Source organism: Trachurus japonicus, chromosome 15 (assembly GCF_045865225.1).
Source record: "Trachurus japonicus isolate A0001 chromosome 15, Traja_1.0".
Taxonomy (NCBI): Eukaryota; Metazoa; Chordata; class Actinopteri; order Carangiformes; family Carangidae; genus Trachurus; species Trachurus japonicus.
In genome coordinates this window covers 14316786-14335372 of record NC_140921.1, presented here as the reverse complement: position 1 = coordinate 14335372, position 18587 = coordinate 14316786, and the positions used below count along the sequence as shown (strand labels likewise).

General features: G+C 39.0%; 1 protein-coding gene and 1 pseudogene across 4 annotated transcripts; both read right to left on the bottom strand.

Annotated features, from left to right (window-relative positions):
- Positions 1–146: 146 nt before the first annotated feature.
- Positions 147–17544, bottom strand: LOC146973351 (indoleamine 2,3-dioxygenase 2-like). Of its 3 annotated transcripts, none has more exons than XM_085799824.1 (11): positions 17414–17544; positions 12739–12834; positions 12432–12551; positions 12236–12354; positions 11543–11557; positions 11349–11448; positions 11070–11187; positions 10913–10964; positions 10544–10692; positions 10012–10385; positions 147–959 (listed from the first exon to the last, which is right to left on the bottom strand). In XM_085799824.1, exons 1-10 carry the CDS (start codon positions 17528–17530, stop codon positions 10024–10026), a joined length of 1248 nt encoding a protein of 415 aa, XP_085655950.1. In that variant the 5' UTR covers positions 17531–17544; the 3' UTR covers positions 147–959; positions 10012–10023. The 3 variants fall into 3 exon arrangements, with proteins under 3 accessions (XP_085655950.1, XP_085655952.1, XP_085655951.1); XM_085799825.1 differs by lacking the exon at positions 147–959 and adding an exon at positions 9553–9675 and having other exon boundaries at positions 10022–10385; XM_085799826.1 differs by lacking the exon at positions 11543–11557.
- Positions 958–7891, bottom strand: LOC146973352 (indoleamine 2,3-dioxygenase 2-like; annotated as a pseudogene). Its single transcript, XR_015037751.1, has 10 exons — positions 7396–7891; positions 3667–3762; positions 3345–3464; positions 3133–3251; positions 2465–2479; positions 2271–2370; positions 2016–2133; positions 1859–1910; positions 1484–1627; positions 958–1325 (listed from the first exon to the last, which is right to left on the bottom strand). The product of XR_015037751.1 is annotated as an indoleamine 2,3-dioxygenase 2-like (transcript).
- Positions 17545–18587: the final 1043 nt, after the last annotated feature.

Below are 18587 nucleotides of genomic sequence, written 5' to 3'. Positions count from 1 at the left end.
GGTGACCCGGTGTTCTCCTATGTCTCCTGAGTGCCAGAGGCATCGTGACAGCAGAGGGCTACACCAGTGCTGGGTGTAGTTACAGCCAGAACTGCATTCACACGGTGTCAAACAGTCCGTACTTTGCATCTTTTGTGCTTTAGTGAAGCAGAGGTGGACCATAAACAGGGCTCAGCAGCAATGCTCTTCTAATGTGACACAAAGTCAAAACTTGTAGGGGGCATTGGGGCAGTCGATGAAACTGAGTGACCTGATGTCACATCCATCCCTGAACCAAACTGCCCCCACTGTGCCTGCGTCTCTTTCACTCTTTTGATTTTATTTTACCAGTCTATCACTTTAATCCTACAGAATTTAGCTTTATATATTTGTGTCCCTCCTCTGTCACTGTCTTCTTACTCTCAAAAACATAAGAGTTCCCATTTTCATTTTTAATTTATATATAGTATATTGATCAATTGCAGTTCTGCAAAATGTGTTTCTCACATATTGAAAGCACAAATTTTCCATTAGAATAATTGTGTTAAAAACAAGTCAAAAGCAATATTATCAATTTGATCAATGTTACAAGTACAATGACAATAAATACTTCTTCTTATAGTACCTGATTATGCTAAATATTTATACAAATATCAAATATTTTCAAAATGCAATTAGCATAATTGATCTCATATATTAAGATGCACCGATGGCCTGTGACCATCTGTTTGAAGTTTGGTGTTTTGCCACACCCTATGTGATGTCACATGATATGTAGTCCTACTTCCACATGACTGCAGGAAAATGAGATGTTGAACCACTGTGCAAAAACTGTACCGTAACATGGTAAGATACTTGAATTCTAATAATAACAAACACATTATTGATACATATTTTTTATGTAAACCTGTCATAAATACAACGTGAGCGAACAAGTGTAGTGGAAAAGTGTGGGATATTGCAAATGTAGTTATTTAGACCTTAAATTACTTTTAAGCATCTACTCGCTAAGATCAGTGCTTTTTGTGTGGTGTCACGAACAGTCTTGAGGAAGACCATTAGGCTTGACCCACTGGTCCCTGTGATGTTCAACATAGTGAACACCCCACTCATTGGGCAACGCACAGTACGGTTTCCAGGCACAATGATATACTTGGTTGCAACATTGATGTGGTAGCTCCGCAAATCCACCATCGCGGACACACAGGAGTTGTAGGTCTGGCAGAGATCAGAGTCAGAGCGGGAGATGATCAAGTCTCGCAGAGATGGACCGGCAGAGAGAGTTTTTTCTATCAGTTTACGGTGGGCAGGTGGCATGTAATCTCTCATGCGTAACAGAAAGGCTCCTTAGATCAATGAAGATAACAGAAAAGAGACGTTCAAAAAAGTAAATAACAGCCTTTCGTGGATATATTATATGTCTGAGCAATCGACTGCCTGCACAAACTCAGTTATCCATGGGAATCATTTGAGGGGTCAGAGGTTGAAGGAAATGCATCTTTACCTGGCTCGCCTTCATGGTGGACACACAGTAATGCATCAAAGCACTGAATGGCTGAACGCTGCGCTTCCACCTGATAGAAAAACTGGCTCATTGCTCACACCCTCATACAGCAGCCCCTTTGGAAGCAGGGGGTTGTCACGCCACCTAAAAGTGTTCAAACACAATACATGCAGCATGAACATCCTTTTTTATAGATACACTTACCAGCATTTCCCAATGCTACCCAGTTCAACGGTGCGGCAACAGCAAAAAGCACAACAGTGGAGTAGGTGCAGGAGGGAGTTGTAATGCCTAGTGAGATAAATCTGCACCAGATGAGATAAAAATTAAAAGCAACTTTAGTATGCAGGACATTGTGAGAGGACTAAAACTCACCCTGACACAAAAATTCTCAGTTTTCCATGAAACTCAGTTGGATCCACGTGATCTAGAAAGAGCACAAATTCTGTTATTCTAATTTCCCTGCCTTCAAAAAAAGCACAGCATGTAAATTGATTAAATTCAGATGGGGATAGGCTTAATTTAAACGTACTGTGCATGAGTTTGAAAGTTTCCTTCATCTTCTTCAAAGACTGAGTTACTTTGACGAGACCATTCTGTATGCTGAGGATGTCAGAGTTTTCCATAGCGTGCATCACCTCCAGGATCCCCTGGTTAGAGTTGAACATTTTAGAGTCTACCAATGTGTCCCAAAGTGGCAGAGATAATGGGTAAACACACTGGAAACAGATTATGGTTCAAACAGCGTCAACATTAAAAAGGAGGAGTAACAGCAGCCACTACAAACCACTATGCCTGAGCTGGCGGCCATCTCAACCAGCAGCGACACAATGAAAAATCCCCTGCAACTCTCACCAGCAGGGAAGGAAAATATCAAGTCCATGTTCCTGTTTAAGAAAATTATGTTTTGAAAATATATGAGCACAGAGCATCACATGAAACCATGTGATGAGTGAATCGCTTTTACTTTTGTCTACTCACCCAACTTCCATATCCCTGAAATTGGTAAAGAGGTAGGAAGCATTGTCATTGGACAGAGTAATAATTTTTTGATGTGACTTAAGTACTATTAAGTATATTTCTTCCATATTTATGTATTTATTTTTGGAAACCAGAAAACTGTTTAATACTGCACTTTTAACTCCTCTACATTTCTAGGAGAAATACTCATTGCTTTGGACCCCACCTTCTAGTCAGCTGATTGTGGTTTTATCATGTCACTGTGATGAGGATATGAATATCACAGTCATCTCCTCCTCTGCCTCTGATGTTGTTTTGCTGCATTTTGACATGTTTGAACTTGTCAGTGTCCTAACGATGGCTACTTCAGATAATAATGAAATGTTCTTCACCAGAGCACCATAAGTTTATCTGAGATCCATGTTTGTTATACAGTATTTAGCAATAAAGAAAGATTCAGTTTCAGTTTCTGTACCACAGGAAAATCTAAATAAAATAGTAAAGTAAAAAAAAATTGACTGAACGGCTTATACTTGTATTGGAGTAATATCTGACCATGAGGATGTTTACTGTCACTAAAGTAATAAAGCTGTTTGTCCACCTTTCCTGTTGTAATAAAGGAGGGGGTCTGGAGTATGTATGGACATGACTTCAAGACATTAAAAAGGCAACAAATTGACATTACTCACCCTGAGGGATCCCTTAATTTCCAGTTTGCTAAAACTGAATCAGCATAAACGAGGATGGCTGGGAGTCCCAGTCTGCGAGATACCTCCCAGTAAGGTACTGCCAGGGCTTTTGGGAGAACCTGTGAAACCAAAATGTAAGTTCCAGTCCAGAAGTTTTTGTAACCCTCATTCATTCATTCATTCATTCATTCATTTGTTCTGAAGCATTTTACCTGAGCAGGTTCACGTTCTCCATCTTGCCATACATATCCCATGCTGATGAACCCCAGCACCAGGTGGGCCAGCATGAGCTCCCTGTGATCATTCAGGCGATGTGGACTCAGGACCGGCATCTGATTTGTGACAGATTTGGTGCAAGTCGTCTGTTTATTCATGATTATTCAAGTATGATTTCCTCGGAAGAAGAAGAAAGAAGAATTCCTAGGAATACAATTAGTGTCCTGGCAGCTTAGCTCCCCGGATCCTAAAAACATATGCCCACATTTATGTGCTTGAGTAATCAGTTTTGTTTCTGAGTTAATTTGCATTACAAACCTTAAGAACCAAATCCCGCAGTTTTCGTGACTCTATCAGTTGTGGGACTTTTTCTGCCAGGTCCATCCATGCCTTATAATATTCTGGAAGGTTAGTCTAGATGATAATAAGAATAAGAATAAGAAAAACATGACACGATTTATTTAATGTCTTTTTCACATGGGGGATTTTCGTGTGTGAGAGTAGCCTAATCAGTGACAATCAAAGAAAAAGAGGTGGATTTGGGTAAGGTTAGGGCTAGACAAGGACACCAATATGTGTATTCAAGCTGGTACGAGTCCATGAGAGAATCCTAACACCAGCTAAATTATTTGTCAGGTCTTTTCAGGGAACCTAGAGAGCCAGGGGTTCAAACAATGTTTGCCAGCCATGGAGCCAATCAAAAATACTGGGGAAAAATGTCTTTACCAACATATACCTTGTGCCCAGGCTTGCACTTAGTGATCATGACACATGATAAACATCAATTCTAATTACCATCAATAATATGAATAATTTATTTCACCACCCCTCATATCTCATTAGCCAAGCCAGCAGATTGGAAATGGCAGGATTTGGGTCCATGGTTGCACAACTGTCTTGGCCTAACAGAATTTGAGCCGGCTGCAGAGGATCCTAAAATAGAGTATAGCGCTAAAGGTAATGTGTATCGATCAGTGTTGACAGACACAGTGTTAGTTCAAAGATCGGTCGAGCTCGTGGAAGAACAAGTGCAGTGCATCGATTTGTTTGCATTGGTAGAAACAGAACATATCCCAGCGCTATCTGAAGTTCCGTCTTCATTGTGGGCTTCTCATAAGTATGATGTAGGGCTCATGAAAGGAGCTGAGCCCAAATCTGAGTATAGGCCATGATTGAAACACTACCCCTTAAAGAAAGAAGCTATCGATGGCATCACACCAGTGTTTGAGTCACTACTAAAATCTGGAGTGATTGTACCATGTGATTCTCCTGTTCGCACTCTTATCTTCTCTGTTAAAAAGGTTTGCGAGGAAGGCCGGCCTACAGAATGGAGATTTGTGCAGGATCTAAAAGCAGTAAATGCAGTGGTATACCAGCGGGCACCTGAGGTATCCAGTCCATATACCATATACTGTCATTAATTCCACCAGAAACTACACATTTTTCTGTCGTTAATTTGGTAAACGCTTTTTCCTCTGTTCCAGTACATCCCAACAGTCAGTTCTGGTTCACTCTCACCTTTAACGGTCGAGGGTATACATGGACCAGGTGTCCTATGGGTTACCATGAAAGTCCTGGCGTGTTTCATAGAGCTCGGAGTGAAAATCTGCAGTGTTTACATCTCCCCCGGGGATCTGCCCTTGTGCAGTATGTCGATGATTTACTAATCTGCAGGTCATCAAAAGAGGCTTGTAAAATCGACACAGTAGCGCTACTCAAACATTTGGCAGACAACGGGCACAAGGTCAGCAAACAGAAGCTTCAGTTTGCACAAAAACAGGTGACTTATTTGGGGCACATGATCACGGAGAGGGGTAAGTCTAATTTGTTGATATTGCCGGATACTCTGATGTAACACTTATGGTCCCTCATGCTGTCTCTCATATCTTGCGCGCTCAGAAAACATCACATTTCAGATATCATAATACATTACTTGAACTACCTAATGTCGAGATTAAGGATGGAGTGAGGAACCCCCAGCTCACGGAGATCATACTGAATGGTATATTGACGCGGTCACCCCCGTAGAGAACCAGTTTCACCACAAGAGCCACCACAAAACCAGTGCCTTTGCCTACCTTTTTAGGCCAGATTCCTCCTCTGCAGTACATGATGTAATAACAAGACACAGAACAGGGAATTAGAGAACTACACGAAGATCACCCTTTCGGAGGCATGCAGATAATGACAGGGTTATGGGGATCTTCCCTCATCTCGGGGCTAGTTTGGATAGCAGGTGGTATAATCTTTATCGTACTTCTGTTCATTTTGATTACAGCCATGGTCAAGGTATGTGTTAAAAGAACCACTGCTACACTGGTGACAGTGAAATGTCAAGACCAACCTGATTTGTACCCTCTTCCAGACTGGATTCCCCCATATCCCAAGAGCTTTGACAGTGATAATAACTTTGAGGAAGGTTTTGTTTGAAACTTCAAACTTCAAACTTTATTTATTTATATAGCACCTTTCATACATACACATGCACACACACACACACACACACACACACACACACACACACACACACACACACACACACACACACACACACACACACACATATAAAGAGTATGTTATACATAGGGATGATATGGCTGTATGGCTGGGCACTGACAATCCGGGTGAGGAAAGCTTCGTTGTAGGAACTTTCGTAGGAACTTTTCGTAAAAGTTCCTACTATGTTTTATGTAGAGGCAGCCAATGATGCAATGTATTGAATCTTAGTGAATTTACAGTGCTGATGGTTTTTTCTTCACTTATTATTCTATTTGAGATAATTTAGTGGTTTAGTTGTCAGAATGACAAAAGGGAGGATTGTAATGGGAAACTTGTTCTTTGCTCTGATGTGTTGTGAAACAACTTTCTAATCGATTCAGTTCCTTTTGGTAAACAAATAAGGATGTACCTCTTTTGCAAATATTGCTTAACGTCATGATTAATTTCCAGACATACTCTGTACTTTGAACTGTCTGGATAAACATGTGTACATGATCATCACTGTATAAAAATCTGATCCTATCATCAGTTTGTGTCCAGTCTCTTGAGACCCCTGTGGTTGAAAGACACTGCACCCTATTCGGCCGAATAGCAAGATTTGTTCTCTGAATCTCTTTGGTGATCTTTGCTGACTATTGCTGGTTGTTCACTCTGATATAAATTCTTTAAATCTCAGTGAGACTTATTGTGAGCAAACCTTTTGCCCCGACACTTGACTGTCATTCTTTGGATTATTGACATAATGTTTCTGGTTTAGTTTGCCCATGTTGCTCTGTGAATTCCTGCCTGCACGGAACATTTGTGAAAAAAATTGATTGCAAACCTAAAATATGAATCAGCTTCCTTTTGTTTTCAGGTTTGTGGTCCACATATCTGAAAGATACCAGAGACTGAAACTCTCAATAAAACTGAAAAACACTTTAAAAAAAAAATAGCCATAATAAATGTTACTTGAGAGTGCCAGTCTCTGGTACCTTTGTGACTGTGTGAAGATGCACCCAGACCAGTTATAATTTTTTCGAGTTGTGTGGATGTTTTACATACTTCATTGATCCCCATATTTGAAACCTTGCTAATAATAATAATACAGTACACAGAAAGAAAATGTCTATTTTAAAGGTGTTCAGAAATGGCAGTTTGTCCTGTTTGTCGCACCTCCTTCTACGAGTTTCCATGAGTTGCCGCACGAGTTTACCCGAGTAAGGAAAACAAATTTGATTGGTCGTTATCGAGCGGGCGGGATATTCAATGCTTGGGGCGAGACCGAGCTCGGTGTGTGTGTGGGTGTTGTCTCAGACGTTTGATTGACGGATGACGGATCCAATACCACTGGCTGATGAATCGTGAGCAAAGTGACGCATAATTTGTCTGCCTGCAATATCCAATGTGGAAAAAAACTACCCCACTTTCATCCCGGATTTACTCGAAAACAGAATTTTGGACAAAGTTTGGGCTACATCGTCTGATAGATGAGTTACATTACATTACAGAGTTATTACTTTTCTGAACATTTTTAATGAGAAAAGAAAATGTGACAATTAAACTTACCAGTGGCTCCTTCATAACAAAGCCATGCCTCTCAGAAATATCAAATGCAGTTAAGTCCTCCTGAAGTATTTCTTTGTTGAAAGTCCCCATACTCTCTGCCCTGTTCTCTTCTGTACACATTGGTAATATGAAGAGAATCAGTATGTGTCTGACATCAACATCAATTGCTGTACAGTCTCTGAACCTGTTTTTGTTTTAACTTCCTTTGCCACATCCCTTTTGCTGCACACCCTCATCAAAGAGCCAATCAGATTACTTCTATTGTAAAGGTATGAACAGAGCACAATCAGAAATCCTTTTTTTTAATACGGTATGCAATATGTGTTTTTGGTGGTTGATGAGAGAAAGGGTTAAGAGAAACTGAAAACAATAGCTAAATAAAAACCAAAAGATTACAAGTGCATAAAACAGGTGACTTTCTTAAACCTACAGTATTGTACAATAATAAATAATTTGAAAACATTCTGTTTTATCTGTTCTCCTCTATATCCAGATACTTCAGAGTGGCAATTGTATTTATTTAATTCTTTTACTGAGTTTTCAATCAAATGTAGTGAAAGAAAAAGAAAATGTGGAGAAATAACTAAAACGAACAATCAAAACTGATGTAAAACAAAAAAAACAAAAAGCACAATTGCATGAATACCATATACAATATCCTGTGTGCATCATACAAGTTTCTTGCCTCAGTTTGTTGCATTTGCAGAGTTTACAATTGTAAACACATATATCACAGAAGCCGCTTGCTTTGCTCAATGAGTATTTCAAAGCAATATGTAGAATCATCTCTAAACCCCAGAATCAAATGTTTTTGTGTTATTCATTGATCAGCATTTCAACATATCAAACCACAAGAGTGTAATGAAAAGGAGTTACTAATTGCACAAGTATGAAGACCAGTGTGCTGTACTCTTGAGGAAGACCATTACTGTAGTTGGACCCACCAGTCCCTGAGGTACAGTATTCAACATAGTGTACACCCCACTCAGTTGGCATTGCACAGTGCAGTTTCCAAACATTCTCAATTCTCAATGTTCCATGAAACACAATTGCATCCATATAATCTAGAAAGAGCACAAATTATGTTACTCTAATTTTTTTTTCTATTCTAATTTCCCTGCCTTCATGAAAAACACAGAATGTAAGTTGATTAAAGATTTGAAGCCTATCCCCACACGGGGATAGGCTTAATTTAAAGTTACCACGCATGAGTTTGAAAGTTTCCTTCATCTTCTTCAAAGACTGAATTACTTTGAGGAGACCGTTTTTGTATACCAAGGAAGGAAGGACAGATTTTCATAGTGTGCATCACCTCCATTATTGTGTCCCTCCTCTGTCACTGTCTTCTTATTCTCAAAAACATAATTTCATTACATAATTTCATTTCCAATCTATATATAGTATACTGATCGATTGCAGTTCTGCAAAATGTGTTTCTCACATATTGTAAGTATAATTTTTCAATTTGATCAATATTACCAGTACAATGACAATAATTCTTCTTATAGTATCTGATTATGCTAAATATTTATAGAAATATCAAATATTTTCAAAATGCAATTAGCATAATTGATTTAATATATTCATATGCATAGATACATTTTGGTTTTGGTTAGACATTTTTTACAACACAGAAAAAAATCCAAATAAACTAACTAAACTAAATTAAATATGATCCCTTTTACAGCCATATAATGTGATTATGTGAGGCATATATTAAAGTGCAGTTTGTTTAATTATATCTAGGGCTATATATGCAAACTTCCAGCCTAAGGAAACAAGAAACTTAATACATAAAAGTCTGACTTTTTGTCTTGAGATAATGTCTGTCAGTGACTATCTGTTTGAAGTTTGGTGTGCCACACCCTATGTGATGTCACATGATATGTAGTCCTACTTTCACATGACTGCAGGAAAATGAGATGTTGAACAACTGTGCAAAAACATCATTCACCAAGTACTGTAACATGGTACTGTAAGCTACTTGAATTCTAATAATAATTCAATCAGGACAGACCATTTACGACAAGAGAGGCAGGTTTGAAGATGAAAAATTACATTTATTGTGCACAAAATAAACTTTGGTGCTTAGACGACAGAAGCTTGCATCTGAAGAAGTTATATTCCCCCCGGGCCTAGACACTGGTGATGGTGGGAAGCTTGAAGTCGCCTGATGAGGGAACTTCTCGGTTGAAGATCCAGATTAAGACGATCTGTACTGTATCTTGATGGAGGTGGTGCAGGGGTGGAGGTGGGCTGAGAGTTTTACTAAAATGACGGCTGGATGACAGGAGAGAGAGAGAGAGAGAGAGAGAGAGAGAGAGAGAGAGAGAGAGAGAGAGAAAAAAAACTTTTAAATTGGATTGGTGGAAGAGAAAGAGGATCGCAGACTGTGATGGTTGAATTTTTAGAATAAGCGAGAGGATAGCAGGAAAACAGGGAAAGGGCTTTGAGGCATGCTTAAAGAGATAGAATTCCTGTCTGAACTTTCGCTAAGCTTCATCAAATACAATGGTGGTTTTATTTATACATATTTTATCATTTAAACCTGTCATGAATACAAAGTGAGAAGTGTAGTGGAAAAGTGTGGGATATTGCAAATGTAGTAATTTATACCTTAAATTACTTTTAAGCATCTCCTGAATCAGATGGACTCGTCAGTGCTTTTTTTGTGGTGTCACGAACAGCCTTGAGGAAGTTCATTAGGTCTGTCCCACCGGTCCCTGTGGCGTTCAACTTTGTGGCCCCCCCACTCATTGGACACTGCATAGTTTTGTTTCCAGGCACAATGATATACTTGGTCACAGCATTGATGTGGTAGCTCCGCAAATCCACCATCGCAGACACACAGGAGTTGTAGGCCTGGCAGAGATCAGAGTCGGAGCGGGAGTTGATCAAGTCTCGCAGAGATGGACCGGCAGAGAGAGTTTTTTCTATCAGCTTACGGTGGGCAGGTGGCATGTAATCTCTCATGCGTAACAGAAAGGCTCCTTAGATCAATGAAGATAACAGAAAAGAGACGTTCAAAAAAGTAAATAACAGTCTTTCATGGATATATTATATGTCTGAGCAATCGACTGCCTGCACAAACTCAGTTATCCATGGGAAGCATTTGAGGGGTCAGAGGTTGAAGGAAATGCATCTTTACCTGGCTCGCCTTCATGGTGGACACACAGTAATGCATCAAAGCACTGAATGGCTGAACTCTGGGCTGCGCTTCCACCTGATAGAAAAACTGGCTCATCGCTCACACCCTCATACAGCAGCCCGTTTGGAAGCATGGAATTGTCACGCCACCTAAAAGTGTTCAAACACAATACATGTAGCATGAACATCCTTTTTTATAGATACACTTATCCAACATTTCCTAATGCTACCCAGTTCAACAGTGCAGCAACATAGGGGTAGGGGCAGGGAGTGTAGTAATGCCTAGTGAGATAAATCTGCACCAGATAAGATACAAATTAAAAGCATTAATAAATTTAGTATGCAGGACATTGTGAGGACTAAAACTCACCCTGACACAAAAATTCTCAGTTTTCCATGAAACTCGGTTGGATCCACGTGATCTAGAAAGAGCACAAATTCTGTTATTCTAATTTCCCTGCCTTCAAAAAAAGCACAGCATGTAAATTGATTAAATTCAGATGGGGATAGGCTTAATTTAAACGTACTGTGCATGAGTTTGAAAGTTTCCTTCATCTTCTTCAAAGACTGAGTTACTTTGACGAGACCATTCTGTATGCCGAGGATGTCAGAGTTTTCCATAGCGTGCATCACCTCCAGGACCCCCTGGTTAGAGTTGAACATTTTAGAGTCTACCAATGTGTCCCAAAGTGGCAGAGATGCACAGAGTATAAGAATGGGCACTGTAGTAAAAACACACTGGAAACAGATTATGGTTCAAATAGCATCAACATTTAAAAGGAGGAGTAACAGCAGCCACTACAAACCACTATGCCTGAGCTGGCGGCCATCTCAACCAGCAGCGACACAATGAAAAATCCCCTGCAACTCTCACCAGCAGGGAAGGAAAATATCAAGTCCATGTTCCTGTTTAAGAAAATGATGTTTTGAAAATATATGAGCACAGAGCATCACATGAAACCATGTGATGAGTGAATCGTTTTTACTTTTGTCTACTCACCCAACTTCCATATCCCTGAAATGAAAATGAAAACAAGTAGGAAGCATTGTCATTGGTGAGAGTACAATCATTTTTTGATGTGACTTAACATGAGACGTGCAGGTTTTTGATATTCAGAGTGTACAGTGACAAAGTACTTTTAATTAAGTACTATTAAGTATATATCTTCCATATTTATGTATTTATTTTTGGAAACCAGAAAACTGTTTGTTACTGCACTTTTAACTCCTCTACATGGACCACACCTTGTAGTCAGCTGATTGTGGTTTTATCATGTCACTGTGATGAGGATATGAATATCACAGTCATCTCCTCCTCTGCCTCTGATGTTGTTTTGCTGCATTTTGACATGTTTGAACTTGTCAGTGTCCTAACGATGGCTACTTAAGATAATAATGAAATGTTCTTCACCAGATCACCATGAGCTTATCTGAGATCCATGTTTGTTATACAGTATTTAGCAATAAAGAAAGATTCAGTTTCTGTACCAAAGCAAAACTTAAATAAAATAGTAAAGTAAAAAAAAAAAAAAAAGACTGAACAGCTAATAATACCTGACCAAGAGGATGTTTACTGTCACTGAAGTAATAAAGTTGTTTGTCCACCTCTCCTGTTGTAATAAAGGAGGGGGTCTGGAGTATGTATGGACATGACTTCAAGACATTAAAAAGGCAACAAATTGACATTACTCACCCTGAGGGATCCCTTAATTTCCAGTTTGCTAAAACTGAATCAGCATAAACGAGGATGGCTGGGAGTCCCAGTCTGCGAGATACCTCCCAGTAAGGTACTGCCAGGGCTTTTGGGAGAACCTGTGAAACCAAAATGTAAGTTCCAGTCCAGAAGTTTTTGTAACCCTCATTCATTCATTTGTTGTGAAGCATTTTACCTGAGCAGGTGCATGTTCTCCGTCTTGCCATACATATCCCATGCTGATGAACCCCAGCACCAGGTGGGCCAGCATGAGCTCCCTGTGATCATTCAGGTGATCTAGACTCAGGACCGGCATCTGATTTGTGACAGATTTGGTACAAGTCGTCTGTTTATTCATACTTCCATTTTCAAGAGAAGCACCATCATGGTTTCATGAATGATGATAATAATAATAATAAAAACATATGCCCACATTTATGTGCTTGAGTAATCAGTTTTGTTTCTGAGTTAATTTGCATTACAAAGGTTTTGCTCATTCTCACCTTAAGAACCAAATCCCGCAGTTTTCGTGACTCTATCAGTTGTGGGACTTTTTCTGCCAGGTCCATCCATGCCTTATAATATTCTGGAAGGTTAGTCTAGATGATAATAATAACAATAATATGAAAAACATGACACGATTTATTTAATGTCTTTTTCCCATGGGGGATTTTCATGTGTGAGAGTAGCCTAATCAGTGACAATCAAAGAAAAAGAGGTGGATTTGGGTAAGGTTAGGGCTAGACAAGGACACCAATATGTGTGTTCAAGCTGGTACGAGTCCATGAGAGAATCCTAACACAAGTTCAATTGTTCATCAGGTCTTTTCAGGGAACCTAGAGAGCCAGGGGTTCAAACAATGTTTGCCAGCCATGGAGCCAATCAAAAATACTGGGGAAAAATGTCTTTACCAACATATACCTTGTGCCCAGGCTTGCACTTAGTGATCATGACACATATGCAGTGCTTAAAGTAAAAAAAAATCCTGAACCTGAACTTTTTTCCAAGGAGCAGGGGTGCAGTGAATCTGACACATACACATTATAGGTAATTAGCAAACAACTTTTTAGCATTGTGCTTGGTAATGTACACAGGGTTCATACACATTTTAACCAACACATTTCCATGACTTTCCCATGACTTGGCAACAAGTTTCCATGACACACAAGACCTCTAAAACATCAATATATGCATGAAATGTATGAAAACTATGTAAAAACAAACAAAAAAAACACAGTGGAAATGTCAAAAAATAGATCTAATGACAATGGGCTTTATGCACAGCTCCACTACTTCCTGAGCTCAAGCCAGCTTCATTATTAGACAAACTAATTAATCCAGGTGTGTCTGACCTCACAACAATGGTCATTCCAAAAAATTTGATGATGAATGATGATAATTTTAACACATAAATGAAGCATTCTGGTGAGAAGAACATTAAGGGAACATTTGTTTCAGATAAAAAAGCACATTGAGTACTGACTGAGGTTCCTATAGCTTAATTGTAAGGCAACACGAATGGCTGGAGTATATGAAACTGAACTCAAAACTGGTATAGTGGGGAGCAAAAACATATCTCATATTTTTAATTTTTAATTTCTCATGTCGGGGCTTCAATACAAGAGGGACATTACAGACGAGCAGTATGGAGGTATTTGGGTGGTTTTTGGTGTGTCTTTTTGGACAAAGAAAAGTGAGCGCCATTCTCAACCATTATATGGACAAATACTGCTGCGCGGACCCCCCCCCCCCCGTATGAGTCATACAGCAACAGGATCAACCACACCTTGCTAAGATAAAAGTTTCTGTCCCCACCAGTTGCTCTGAGCACCTTCCTGAAACTTTCCTAAACTGAAACTAAAGTTTTAGGCTAAGTTAGATGCTCTCTGAGAGGACTCAGATTGTTTGTTAATACGACCTCAGGTCTCACCAGTCTTTCTTATACTATCCTGCTGATCCCTCTGGCCCCAACTGGCATTTTCTGTCCACCATCTTCTTGATGCCCAACACAGGGCTCTCCAGTATTTTATGGACTGGGAAGCTAGCAATCCCAAAGAGTGGTACTCGATGTCCCATTTACCCATCCTTAACTCTGAGATGGTCAGATAATTGTATCAGGTTGATCCTGATGAGGGTGGATTGCCAGAGGGCTCACGCTACACTTACTCTGCGTGTTTGCATGTCCAGTGTGTTACCGGTTTGTCTGGGTGTGTGTCTGTTTAGCTTGGCACACCTGGATGCTCCCTCAATCAACTCCAAACAACACCACAATCTCTTTATTTTTTATCCAGATCGCATGAACACTGTGTGTGTCTCCTTTCATTTTGGCCGAAACTCATATCATCTGTCATTCTTTGCATTATTGACACAATGTTCTTGGTTTAGTTTGGTTTAGCCCAAGTGCATTCCTACTTGTTTGTGAATTCCTGCCTGCATTATTGACACAATGTTCTTGGTTTAGTTTGGTTTAGCCCAAGTGCATTCCTACTTGTTTGTGAATTCCTGCCTGCATTATTGACACAATGTTCTTGGTTTAGTTTGGTTTAGCCCAAGTGCATTCCTACTTGTTTGTGAATTCCTGCCTGCAGGGAACACAAAAATTGATTGCAAACCTAAACTAGAAAAAACATTTCCAAGAATGGAAATGGTGTGAATGCTGAAAGCAATGCTGAATGAGCTGAAGAAATTGTTGAAACAATGCTGAATGAGCTGAAGAAGGAAAGAAAGAAGAAAAGGACAGAAGGAAAGAAAGAAAATGGGAAGGGTAGATGGAGAAAGAAAGAAAGAACAAAAGGACAGAAAGAAAGAAGACACAGAGAGAAGGGTAGATAGAGAAAGAAAAAGGTAAGAAAAACAGAATAATAGAACATAAAGAGAATAGAGAATGAATGAAAGAGACAGAGGAGTAGTAAGAAAGAAGGAAAGATATTGGGGTGGATAAATGAAAGAGAGAGATATACAGAGAGCAGTAGAAAGAAAGAAAGAAATGGGGTAGAAACATAGAAAGAGAAAAGGAGTAGAAAGAAAAACAGAAAGAAACAAAGAAGTAAAAAGAAATGGGGTGAAAGAAAGAAAGAAAGAAAGAAAGAAAGAAGAAAAAGAGAGAGGGGGATGATAGATAGAAAGATGTAGATGGATGGATGGATAGGGAGGGAAAGATAGAAAGAAGTTATGTAAAATACAAATGAAGGAGTAAAAGAAAGAAAGAAAAAGAGAGAAAAAAAGAGACAAAGGGTTTATATAGATAGATAGATAGATAGATAGATAGATAGATAGATAGATAGATAGATAGATAGATAGATAGATAGATAGATAGATAGATAGATAGATAGATAGATAGATAGATAGATAGATAGATAGAGCGGACGGACCAATCAGCGAACAGACGGGTAAGTGAAGGCGATGACGTTGAACTCAAGCGCTCAAGATTAACCTATGAGCTTAACCGGTGTATAGCACACGTGACCACCAAGCAGCAGCGATTAGTTGAAGCAAATGTAAGCAACCGCCTCCCGGAAGCAAACGAATCCCTATGGCTCGTGTTCAGATGCTACATGAAATGTAATGAAATAAGCGGCTGATGCATCAGGCTAGTCACACAGAGCCACAGCGGCAAAGAGGTAGAGACGGCAGTATGCCTCAAATAGCAGGCAGCCAAAAAAGAAAAGAAAAGAAATTAAGAGAGGAGAAGGAGTTGAAGGGTCGACAATATGTCACCCAGTAGGCCTATTTCAGAAAAAAAGGTGGGTTTGTTAGTTGTGGTGGAAAGTTATGGAATATTAACTTTGTCCCTGTCTGTGGTCTATAAGCTAGCTCACTTTTCTCACCATGTTAGCTCAAGAAAACTCTTTTTACGTTTCACTGTTATTTTAGTTAAATAATCAATCCAGTCAAACATTTATCAAGCTGTTCTTATTCAATTAGTTGACCTCCCCTCTTTCAAAATGATGCCTCATTCTGAACAGAGTCAAGTGCACCAGCAGCTGCAGCAGCTCTCTGTCAGCCCCAAACTCCTCCTGCCCCTGAACCAGCCCCAGTGCCCCCACATGAGGAAGGAGGATAGCAGCTGTATGTGTTGAAATAATAATAATAATAATAATAATAATAATAATAATAATACTATTAATACATTTTACTACAGTCTCAAAACAATACAAAGGTGAATCTGCTATGGGAAAGATTAATTAAAATGAATGAAATAAAAATCATTTTGAACAATTTTAATGGTTCAAAAAGCATAAACCCTTTTACAAAATTAAATAGAACACGTGCAGTAAGAACGGAGGAGAAAATCTGTGGTGTATGCAGCAGACTGGGGTGACTGCTCTCAGTCCAATCTGAGAAGTTCACATGTTGGTGACTATGCTATTACAAATAGTTATATTATAGGAAATACTATATAATTAATGTATGTCATGTACACTCTACAGAGCCAGGTCCAGGACCCTCTTCTGGTTTGTCAGGGAGGAATGTGGAGGAAGAGATGGAAGAGGGTACAAAGTGAGAGCGCAGAAACACAGGCGACAGAGAGTGAGGACGAAGATGTTGAAAGTAATTCAGAGGAGGATGGACTGAATGAGTGTACAGAAAGAGTCAGAAAGACCACAGAGAGGCAGGAAGAAAAACAAGCTGATGTTGAGTTATTTGAAAGGGAAGAAGATAATCTGACTGATGACCCTGGTTTCTGGCCAGCAGATTTTACTGATCATTGTTTATTTCCTATTTAAGAATCAGTGTTGCAGCAAATAAATGAATCAAAATGAATTCTGCATGTCAACTGTCATGTTGTTCTTCTTTCACAAATATGGTAATGATAGTCAAAAATACCATTAAAATGCATAGCCTAATTGTATGTAGCCTACGTAAAATAGCATCAAAAAATGTTGCCGCTGTGTTGGGGGCCCTGTAAAAATTATTTTCATGGGGCCCAAAATCCCTAGCGGCGCCCCTGGTCTCTTTCTATCTTTGTGAATGTGTGAAGATGTACCCAGACCAGTTAACATTTTTTGGAGTTGTGTGGATGTTTTTACATACTTCATTGATCCTCACATAATTGAAACCTTGCTAATACATTAAAAATTAAATTTAAAAAAATAAATAATAAAAAAAATAAAAAATAAATACACAGAAAGAAAATGTCTATTTTAATGAGAAAGAAAATGTGACAATTAAACTTACCAGTGGCTCCTTCATAACAAAGCCATGCCTCTCAGAAATATCAAATGCAGTAAAGTCCGCCTGAAGTGTTTCTCTGAAAGTCCCCATACTCTCTGCCCTGTACTCTTCTGTACACATTGGTAATATGAAGAGAATCAGTATGTGTCTGACATCTAAATATCAATTGCCGTACATTCTCTGAACCTGTTTTTTTTTAACTTCCTTTGCCACATCCCCTTTGCTGCGCACCCTCAAAGAACCAATCAGATTACTTCTACTGTAAAGGTATGGGTCAACAGAGCGCAATCAGAACTTCCAGTTTTTTGGGTTAGGGTTATTGTGCTTTTTGTGGTTGATGAGATAATCTGAAAACAATAGCTAAATAAAGACCAAAAATTAAGTGAAAAAAGTGCACAAAACTGCTGACTGTCTTAAACCTATTCTGCAATAATGAATCATTCATCATGTTCCTATTTTATCTGTTCTCCTCTGTATTTATTTCAATTTTTTTTTATTGAGTTTTCAATCAAATGAAGTGAAACAAAAAGAAAATGTGGAGAAATAATACCATATGGATACAATATCCTGTGTGCATCACATACTCTTGCCTCAGTTTGTTGCATTTGCAGAGTTTACAATTGTAAAACACATATCACAGAAGCCGCTGCTTTGCTCAATGAGTATTTCAAAGTAGGGATGCTCCGATCAGCATTTTTGGGGGCCGATCCAATCACCGATCACAGGAATCATAAATCTGCCGATACCGATACCGATCACCGATCACAGAATGGATGGGAGAATAATAATAATAATAATCCTCAATGTCCTGTATTTGTGCACCACTTAAAGTGGTAAAACCATTTGTACTGAAATAAATAATAAATACAATCAAGAACTTTATGTACCACAATCAACTTTTTATTTGTGTAAACATTACATGCCCTGTCAAGAGCAATAGATGAAATAAAATAAAAAATAAATAAAATTTCCTTAATTTACTTGCCTTACTCCCCAAGTGAGGCAAAAAAGGCTAAATCATTTTAAACAAACATCCACATGCACAGAGCGAAATGATGGCGTCTGTCAACCCAAAAAACAGTCTCGGGTAAAAAAAGAAAAAAATTCATATGCGATGGGCTTTTCTGATCAGCACTTTGAGAGCCCACCGATCAACCCGTTTAGGGTCAATATCGGC

Bases quoted from the DNA above. Each gene is read 5' to 3' on its own strand.
- LOC146973351 (XM_085799824.1), bottom strand. From the start codon at position 17,530: ATGTGTACAGAAGAGTACAGGGCAGAGAGTATGGGGACTTTCAGAGAA. The intron at 11,188-11,348 runs GTTTGTAGTGGC...AACTCTAACCAG, and splicing joins CCGCCAGCTCAGGCATAGTG to GGGGTCCTGGAGGTGATGCA. The intron at 10,693-10,912 runs GTGAGTTTTAGT...GAACACTTTTAG, and splicing joins CTGAGAATTTTTGTGTCAGG to GTGGCGTGACAATTCCATGC.